At 41.0% G+C, this 11,049-nt stretch overlaps 1 protein-coding gene across 3 annotated transcripts in view; it reads left to right on the plus strand.

Annotated features, from left to right (window-relative positions):
- daam2 (dishevelled associated activator of morphogenesis 2) overlaps window positions 1-7,730 on the plus strand; it is an 81,758-nt gene extending 74,028 nt beyond the window's left edge. For all 3 annotated transcript variants that reach the window (XM_058614735.1, XM_058614733.1, XM_058614734.1), the window contains 2 exons: window positions 3,467-3,637; window positions 4,034-7,730. In XM_058614735.1, coding sequence (XP_058470718.1) covers window positions 3,467-3,637; window positions 4,034-4,246 — 384 coding nt within the window. In that variant the 3' untranslated portion in view covers window positions 4,247-7,730. The remainder of the gene's footprint in view (window positions 1-3,466; window positions 3,638-4,033) is intronic.
- Window positions 7,731-11,049: the final 3,319 nt, after the last annotated feature.

Consider the following 11,049-nt stretch of genomic DNA (forward strand, 5'->3'; position numbering starts at 1 on the left):
TATCTGGCAAAAACATGTCGTGTCTGCTTAGGTGATGATGTGCTGCATTTTTGAAGGGGTGTCCCATTTCGGTGGGGTGGAACTTTAGTCACTACCGCTTGTTAGTTCCAAGTGGGAAGGGCCAAGGAGGTTGGAGAAGTGGTCGGGGTAAGAGTAAGAAATGGGATCGGGTTCCCAAACCTGCAGACACGTCAGACACTGACGAAGAACCGAAGGGAGAAGCTGTGAAACTCTGTGCGATCCCTCTTCGTCTGCTGTGATGAGTTCAGCAGCGCTGGGGAAACGCGGCATTGAAAGATGACTCTTGGATTTTCCCCCCTCACATTACTGTATTCTCTTTGTGTTTCCTCTTCTTTAAAGTCACTCTCTTGAATCGGCGCTCTCCCTCTGTGAGCAGCTGGGACAAACGGCCTCTTGAACCCCCGCTGGCTCGTCTTCTGATGTATGTTTGGGAGAATATACGCTTAAGACATCAGCAGCGGGAATGTGGGAATCCCAGAGTGTTGAAAAGATGCATGTGAACGTGTTATTCAGTTTACAGGGCCAGTGGTGCAGCTATAGAAGCATTGTCACAGTTATCCTCTAACGCTGCTGCTGCTGCAACCAAAATAAGACTGTGGGAGAGAACGACAGGAGGAAGGGCCACTGGGTTCCATGTAGAGTCTCCTCTTTACTTAATTGTTTGTTTAAGGAGGAGGTCGGTCAAGAAATTGGAGGGAAAACAGGTCAGTTAGGACGTCACGGGAGGAGCAGGCCACTGGTTACTGCTGTAAAACAAAAGAACTTGTGTTCGCCGGCCCAGACTCTGAACACACACACCGTGTCTGTGTGTGTCTCTGTGTGTGTGTGTGTGTGTGTGTGTGCGTGTGTGTGTGTGTGTTAAGTGGGGAGTCTGACGCATAAACTCTGAGCTTGTCGAGGCTCTTTGACGCTCTGTTAGGTTTCCAGTGGAATACAAATATGGAAGTGTGGGCGTGCACTCACATCTTCAGGAGGGAGAGAAGGATGACTGCACAGAGCAGGCGGTCCACCGAGGCTCGTCAAGCTCCATGGCAACCAATCCGTGTGTGTGTTTGTAAAAGACACACGCACCCCCTCCACACACACACTACTCCGTACATTACAGAGGATTACAGTTGTCCACGGTCATGTGGGTCATTGGGACAGAGGTTTCCTAGAGGTGAGAGGGGGATTTTAAATTTTTTTTTTTGATCCATGGAGAGATTTGTTGGATTTATACTTCACAACACGTCCACACAAACATCTCATCAACACTGTCGCACAGAGAATACCAGATTATTTTTTCTTTGTCCAAGAGCAACACAGCTGCAGCAGAAAACAGAGCAGGGAGTGCTTCACCGTCCCACATGTGCTGTTCAGAGCGAGTGGTGGAGATAAAAGAGGGAATCATGAGTGCCAGTGGTAGATTAAGCATGAAAGAATCAAACGCATCACTCATGTCTAATATAAATCTGTTTCTCAGAGCACACAGGAATCAACCTGGGAGTTAGTTCATCCACCACAGCTTCTTCATATGTATATATCATCCTCCAAGTTATTGATACAGTTATTAATCACAGATTTGCTTATAAAGGCAGTCCCAACATTAAGAAATGTAAAGAAAATGATAACAATATAGGATTTAGATGTTAAATCTTTAACATGGGAAACTTTAAGACCTGGAAGCTGCTGTTGACTGATCATCAATCACTCGTGTGATTTATAAAATACATGATGTTCTAATGAAGAAGACCTGAGACCTTTAACTCCTCAGGAGAATGTTTATTCACTATCACCCCCTGGTGGTTGTTCAATAAAGTGTCACTTCCTGTCAGATTTGACTTTATCCACTTGTTGATATAAAGTCAGTGATCACCGTGATGATAATTTTACATGGCAACATTTGAGTGTCTGTAGTTAAACACGTCCAGTTAGTGAGGTTCAGTGTCGCGCTCACATCCGCTCCTCGTGTCGCGAGTTCCACTGGAAAATTCATTAAGTATCTGATATTTTAATTGACATTGACAGGAGTTGTTTTGTGTTGTGTGCAATGAAAGCACCAGCTTTTATACAGCGTCTCTTTGTCATTAAACTTCCAGCCTCACAGGTGAAGGTTGCAGACAAATGAAAGACAAACTTATTAGCTTATTTTATTTGGACCTCACCGTGTTTGATGATGACGGATCATGAGAAAACCACGCCCGTCCTTTGTGCTGAAAACAAATGCTGTTTCTACACAGATGTTAATTAGATAATGAGTTAATGAGTTAATTAGATAATGAGTTAATGAGTTAATTAGATAATGAGTTAATTAGATATCATTTAACTCCCTTAACACTGAAATACATTTGTAGATTTATGAAAAGTATGTTTGTGTGAGTCTGTGTGAAAATGAGCTAAATCCGTGTGACCTCTTGCTCCCCTTTTTTCAGTTTGTGTGTGTGTGTGCATGTTTGTGTGCATGTGTGTGTGCATGTGTGTGTTTTCACTCCTTTAGCACAGACCCGAGGGGACGAGAGGAAACCGATTTGACCAGACACATAATTACAGGCGAGAGAGGGAGGATGGCGGGGGTTGCTATGGGGACCAGCCCATAATGACAGGATGGTTTTCGAGTCCTCAGAAAAAGATCGAGCCCCAACTCCTTTATATCACAACACTAGGACCACGTACAGTATCGTCGTCTCATGTGAACGAGAACATTTGATAAGTTTTGTGTCGCTGAGAATAGAGCAGAGTGAAGAGTGAAGCACAGCAGACGCTGCTGCTGCTGCTCTCGTGCTGCACGGCTGTTGTACAGTCGTATAGTCGCACGGTGACACCTGCTCAGCGTGAATATTTAGATTTTACACCAAATATTTACACCTGCTCCTCTGCAGGTGGTACTTCTACTGCCAAGCATTAAACAGGAAGACCGTTATTATCAAGTCCAGTCAACTTTATTTCTAGAGCACATTTAAAAACAAACATAAAGGTAAAATAGTAACATAATAACATGGTAAAATGGTACTGAGACTCATCTTAATTAACAAACACTGTGTCCGTGCTCTGTACATTTGGCAGAACCGTGCAGCCACCGTGTGTCCTGCAGGAGAACGAGTGTCCACGGTTTTCTGATGTTGTTCTGTTGTTCTTTAACTTTAAATACACTGAGTGTGTGTTGCTTTGCTGTGTAGGAGGTTTGACTGCAGGCATCGTCCTGGCACAGCGCGCTGAACAGCTTGGAGAGAACAGGGTGAACATAAGGCGGTCAAATGATGCTGCCGTTCTCCCTCCGTGTGTGTGTGTGTGCAAGTTTGTGTTTCCACTCTTTTTTTTGGGAGGAACATCAAGCGTATGAATTAAAGGTGCACATGTACGCTCACGTGTGCTAATCACAATCATACACACGTTTATATGCGTCATATTTTTGGAAAAATCCTATTAAAATACAATAATGAAACCTTTTCTTTCTTTTTTTTAACAGTTTGGCAAATGTCTGAAGCACTTTGGGGAGGATGAAGGGAGGATGCAGCCCGACGAGTTCTTTGGGATCTTCGACACCTTTTTACAGTCATTCTGTGAAGCGCGGCAAGACCTGGAGAACATGCAGCGGCGCAAGGATGAGGAGGAGCGGCGGGCGCGGATGGAGGCCATGGTAAAATATGCATGTGTTTATGCTGAGTGGGAGAAACACAGTGTGTGGCTGTCTGAAACTCAGCATAGAAAGCATCGTAGTTACTGCAGTGTCCAGCAGGGGGAGCTGTGCATCCACTTTTGTTATCCATGTTATGTTGATGTATATTTTTCTCAGAACCAGGGTTCATTTCTTAACCTAAAGTTTGTGCTGTGAAAGCTGAGGACAAAAGAAAATTAAAAAAGAAAATCAGCATCTGGAAATATATATATATATATATATATATACATATATATATATATATATATATATATATATATATATATATATATATACATATATACTGTATACAAATATCTTTGTATCTTGGCAAATGTCCACTGACACTAACCAAACCAAACTGTTGACGTTTTCCAGCTCAAAGAACAGAGGGAGCGGGAAAGACGGGCCAAGAAGACCGGGGCAGCGGAGGAAGTCGGCGGCGAGTTTGACGACCTGGTCTCGGCGCTGCGTTCCGGCGAGGTCTTCGACAAGGACCTGAACAAGTTCAAACGTAACCGCAAGCGCTCGGTGAACCAGCTGGTGGAGGGCGGTGGCCGCGAGCGAGCGGTCACCAAGGTCAACTACTAGGCTGAGGAACACAAGGAGACATGAACATGTAACATCTAAATTCTGCCGTGGCGTAGATTGATTTCTTAGCACCTTTTAGTCCAGGTCCTTGAACAGTGACGTTTTTCTGACGCTGATGTAAAAGTGGCTGGAACAGATGTGAACGGACAAGGATGCAACGCTCTCCTCTTTTTCCAACCTGTTAGTCGTGGACGTTTGTGCGATCTCCTGAGGCGACGGAGGAACGAGAGAGATCCATGGAACGGAGCAACAAACCACTGTGACACATTATCCCATGTCTCGTCACCATACGCCCTCTGACCCTCACCGCTCTGTTATTCTTCAAAAACCCTTTCGTGTTCCTCAGAACGCAACAGTCCCGTCTCTGTTGCTGCCTGGTTTTTGGATCGGCCAGTCACACTGTACATAGACACCAGACCAAGAGAAAGAATCGGGAAAGGTACGACGGAGGCTGATATAAGTGAGACGGACAGAGAAGGTGGAAAAGGGAGGGGAAGTAAGCCATAACTTCCACAATCAGGTGTCCCTCACAAAAGACGCCTTCAGCCACAGAGCGGATAATCATGGACTTTCAGAGAAGGACGTTGTCAAATCCCAGAGAGCGTTGGGGGACGGACACATGGTGGCGGCGGCGGCAGCAGTGGCAGGGGTGTGAAGGTTCCTTCCCCCCGGTCTCCTCAGCACACAGCATTCCCAGGCTGGATGTACGTCCTGTACGTCCTGAGCTGCAACTCCAGAGGACAGACAGACGGAGACTGTGCCACACGGGTGACGTCTCGCCGACACCTCAGTGATTTGTGCTCTGGCATCAAACCGTGCCAAAGTGACGAGAAAACAAATGTAAATGTATTAATACAAACAACATACTGCAATTAGACCTGGATATATATTTATATTTAGATGCAGACGAGCTAATTGCAAAGATGTAGAGGTTTTTTTTTATTGTTTTTCAAGGCGTTTTGGGGGTTTTTGTACACGGTGCATATGTGTTGGTGTTGAGAGTTCACATTTGCTGTTGAAGTGAATTTCTATACATTTTGCGCTTTATGTAAAAAAAAAAAAAAAAGAAAGAAAAAAAAGAGATAATTGCTGGTCCTTTTCACACCTGTATGTGTTTGCACTGTAGCTTTTCTCCCACACGTCCAGCACGTGTCCTCTTTGTATTTAAACTCCTAATCTATAACAAAGACAATGAAGGAATGTCATCAATTAATTTAATCTGACGGGAACCAACTCTCTCTCTCTCTGCCTGCACAGATGATTTTCACGTGAATGTGTGTGTGTGTGTGTGTGTGTGTACTCTTCTTAAATCAGGATTTTCTCTGACTGTGTTTTTAATGACTAGATTTACCTGGTGCTAAAAACATGTGCTGTCTTGACTGAACCGTCAGGCACAAATTAACCAGTGTTTGATCGCTCGCTCACCAAAATTCATCCTTACATCATCTGTGTTTGTACGTCAGTCGCCATAGTTACATGTACTGAGTCTGTTACTGCAACGAAAGCACTTAGAAGAAGCAACATTTAGTGTTAGACGATGACCGGAAACAACAGCTTATGAAAAGTATCCTCACGTCCATCTTTACGCGCAGCTTCTCTCATGTTTTGAGTTATTAAAAGTATGATAATCCGATGGGTTCTGAAAGCTGAAAGTGAAAACATGCTCCACAGATGAACCCAGAGAGCAGTCCGAGGGCAAACCACACACTGAGCTCGTATGAAAACGCTCTGATTATCTTGGTTTTTTTTTGGTTCTTCTGTAACCGTCTCAGTCCGCTCCGTCCTCGTGTTTACTGCGCTTCGGGTCCAGAGTGCAAGAAACGTGGACTTAATCTGTGAGACGTAATCTAATCACAACAAACCGTGTCGATAGAAAGAGAGGTGTCATGTTCAAAACCTTTGTGTTTTTGCATTCAAATTTGATTAGTCAGCACATCAGTGGCTGCTTTAGTTTATTTAAAGTAAAATAACTGTTTATTCTTAACTTTGGACACAGAGGATTCATGTGGTGGTTTGTTCTCCTCGCCAAAATCTCTCCCGCTGCACTTAATCTAATCTAGTCCTTATGTATTTGTATTGATCTGCCTGAGACTGTTTTTGTGTTTCCAAAACATGAACATGGACTGAGGCTTACACTTGGATTTAGACTCTGTGGCGCCATCTTGTGGCCGTATGTTGTATCACTGTGTTCCAGCCGAAATAACGCCCTCTAGTGTTCCTCAGTGTGACTGCATGTTATCATGAGAAGCTGACGTGATTGTAAAGACGACCCAGGATCTTTAGTTCACATGTCCCCACACTTCAGAGATGAACCAAAAAAAGACTGAAACTTTGCGACACTTTAAGAGAATTTAAAAAAAGAGGTCCTTATCATACGGTTTCTTCTTCCTCTTCTTCTTCTTCTTCTTCTTCTTCTTCTTCTTCTTCTCCTTCTCCTGCCCCTCATGTATATTTGAGCTCTTGAGTTTTCTAACCTGTGCTTCTGTCTCGTCCCAGTTAATCACATTTACTATAGCAGACTTCAGCAGTCTAACCTGTATCGTAGTGCAGACCATGTACGCAGGGGTCCTCGCATCATTGTCAGTATTATTTCATGTTTGTGTTACATGTTTATTTTTGGCCATTGATTGGCTGATTTTTATTTTTTTTTTTCGGATTGTAAAGATGGAAACCAGAGGAATGAAATTGAGTAGCTTGTTCAATGCACTTTTATTATAGGACATTTCCATTCACGGCGCCGCATCGAGGGCTTTAGGTGCCTCAGAAAACAGCGAGGGTGCAACACAAGAGCGGGAAAGACCACGAGTAATCTGCAGGAGAAGGAATTATGTACAAAGAGGTGACACAAGCATGAAAACCTCACCTGTCGTTTGTGTTTACAGAGGGATAAAGGGGGGGTAGTTTGTCTCCGTCAGCACATTTCCTGTCAGCTGACACTTGGCATTGATGGTGCATGCCTGACAACGTGTGATTGTAAATGTGTTGACTTGAACCCTTTTTTGCTTGCAGTATCAATCACACCTGATCTGTCCCTGCCTGAGATAACGTTGCACCCAGTGTTAGAGGTCGTGTAGCGGCGAGGAGTCAGTATTTTTATGTTTGGAAAAAAAGAAAAGAAATATCCTCCTCAGAAAGATGTACAGTTGGAAAAAAAAAGGATTTTTGTACATCATTCTTGATGTTTGAGATATGATTTAAAAAAAAAAAAGAAATATTAAAACGTTGAGGAATGTTCCATTTTTCTGTATATTGTACCTCTATTTATTTGCCTTATTTAGTTTGCTATATTTTGTATGTACACAAAGCATTACAACGAAATGTTATATTAAATATATGAATAATTCAACTGTGGTCCTCGTATGATGGATAATTTTGAGACTTGTATAAGGATGAGAATCTTGTTTGGTTTTTTTCCATTTGTTTTTTTGTATTTTTATTCTCACCCTGTGTCTTTTGTAGGGTAACAATAAAGTGTTGTCCCTGACAAGTGAGCGTTGATTCTGTTCTTCGTGACCGCGACACGAACCCTGTTTCAGTCATACAGTTATTGTGCTGCTACAGGAGGAGAGAGTGATTTACAGTGTACAAGTACATGTGCATGTACTCTGAAAACTAGATTAATATATTAATATTTAATTTATAAACTTAACTGACAATTTCAATTAAGTTAATTCATTCTATGATTAGTTAAAGTTTTATATATATATATATATATATATATATATATATATAATAGTCATACTATACTATGACGTTTCTGACCGATTTTGGACGACATGCTATACTATGACGTTTTTGACCGATTTTAGACGACATACTATACTATGACGTTTTTGACCGATTTTAGACGACATACTATACTATGACGTTTTTGACCGATTTTGGACGACATACTATACTATGACGTTTTTGACCGATTTTGGACGACATGCTATACTATGACGTTTTTGACCGATTTTGGACGACATGCTATACTATGACGTTTTTGACCGATTTTGGACGACATGCTATACTATGATGTTTTTGACCGATTTTGGATGGCATGCTATACTATGACGTTTTTGACCGATTTCGGACGACATGCTATACTATGACTTTTTTGACCAATTTTGGACGACATGCTATACTATGATGTTTTTGACCGATTTTAGACGACATGCTATACTATGACTTTTTTGACCGATTTTGGACGACATGCTATACTATGACTTTTTTGACTGATTTTGGACGGCATGCTATACTATGACGTTTTTGACCAATTTTGGACGACATACTATACTATGACTTTTTTGACCGATTTTGGACGACATACTATACTATGACTTTTTTGACCGATTTTGGACGACATACTATACTATGAAGTTTTTGACCGATTTTAGACGACATGCTATACTATGACGTTTTTGACCGATTTTAGACGACATACTATACTATGACGTTTTTGACCGATTTTGGACGACATACTATACTATGAAGTTTTTGACCGATTTTAGACGACATACTATACTATGACGTTTTTGACCGATTTTGGACGACATGCTATACTATGACGTTTTTGACCGATTTTGGACGACATGCTATCCTATGACTTTTTTGGATGTCATGCTATACTATGACGTTTTTGACCGATTTTGGACGACATGCTATACTATGACGTTTTTGACCGATTTTGGACGACATGCTATACTATGACGTTTTTGACCGATTTTGGAGGACATGCTATACTATGACTTTTTTGACCGATTTTGGACGACATGCTATACTATGACGTTTTTGACCGATTTTAGACGACATGCTATACTATGACGTTTTTGACCAATTTCGGACGACATGCTATTCTATGACTTTTTTGACCGATTTTGGATGGCATGCTATACTATGACTTTTTTGACCGATTTTGGACGACATGCTATACTATGACGTTTTTGACCAATTTTGGACGACATACTATACTATGACTTTTTTGACCGATTTTGGACGACATGCTATACTATGACTTTTTTGACTGATTTTGGACGGCATGCTATACTATGACGTTTTTGACCAATTTTGGACAACATACTATACTATGACTTTTTTGACCGATTTTGGACGACATACTATACTATGACGTTTTTGACCGATTTTGGACGACATGCTATACTATGACTTTTTTGGACGTCATGCTATACTATGACGTTTTTGACCGATTTTGGACGACATGCTATACTATAACGTTTTTGACCGATTTTGGACGACATGCTATACTACGACTTTTTTGACTGATTTTGGACGACATACTAACCTATGACTTTTTTGACTGATTTTGGACGACATACTATACTATGACGTTTTTGACAGATTTTGGACGACATGCTATACTATGACTTTTTTGACTGATTTTGGACGGCATGCTATACTATGACGTTTTTGACCAATTTTGGACGACATACTATACTATGACTTTTTTGACCGATTTTGGACGACATACTATACTATGACTTTTTTGACCGATTTTGGACGACATACTATACTATGAAGTTTTTGACCGATTTTAGACGACATGCTATACTATGACGTTTTTGACCGATTTTAGACGACATACTATACTATGACGTTTTTGACCGATTTTGGACGACATACTATACTATGAAGTTTTTGACCGATTTTAGACGACATACTATACTATGACGTTTTTGACCGATTTTGGACGACATGCTATACTATGACGTTTTTGACCGATTTTGGACGACATGCTATCCTATGACTTTTTTGGATGTCATGCTATACTATGACGTTTTTGACCGATTTTGGACGACATGCTATACTATGACGTTTTTGACCGATTTTGGACGACATGCTATACTATGACGTTTTTGACCGATTTTGGAGGACATGCTATACTATGACTTTTTTGACCGATTTTGGACGACATGCTATACTATGACGTTTTTGACCGATTTTAGACGACATGCTATACTATGACGTTTTTGACCAATTTCGGACGACATGCTATTCTATGACTTTTTTGACCGATTTTGGATGGCATGCTATACTATGACTTTTTTGACCGATTTTGGACGACATGCTATACTATGACGTTTTTGACCAATTTTGGACGACATACTATACTATGACTTTTTTGACCGATTTTGGACGACATGCTATACTATGACTTTTTTGACTGATTTTGGACGGCATGCTATACTATGACGTTTTTGACCAATTTTGGACAACATACTATACTATGACTTTTTTGACCGATTTTGGACGACATACTATACTATGACGTTTTTGACCGATTTTGGACGACATGCTATACTATGACTTTTTTGGACGTCATGCTATACTATGACGTTTTTGACCGATTTTGGACGACATGCTATACTATAACGTTTTTGACCGATTTTGGACGACATGCTATACTACGACTTTTTTGACTGATTTTGGACGACATACTAACCTATGACTTTTTTGACTGATTTTGGACGACATACTATACTATGACGTTTTTGACAGATTTTGGACGACATGCTATACTATGACGTTTTTGACCGATTTTGGACGACATGCTATACTATGACTTTTTTGACCGATTTTGGACGACATGCTATACTATGACGTTTTTGACCGATTTTAGACGACATGCTATACTATGACGTTTTTGAACAATTTTGGACGACATACTATACTATGAGGTTTTTTGACCAATTTTAGACGACATACTATACTATGACTTTTTTGACCGATTTTGGACGACATGCTATACTATGACTTTTTTGACCGATTTTAGACGACATGCTATACTATGACTTTTTGGAGTG

Source organism: Solea solea, chromosome 18 (assembly GCF_958295425.1).
Source record: "Solea solea chromosome 18, fSolSol10.1, whole genome shotgun sequence".
Lineage (NCBI taxonomy): Eukaryota > Metazoa > Chordata > Actinopteri > Pleuronectiformes > Soleidae > Solea > Solea solea.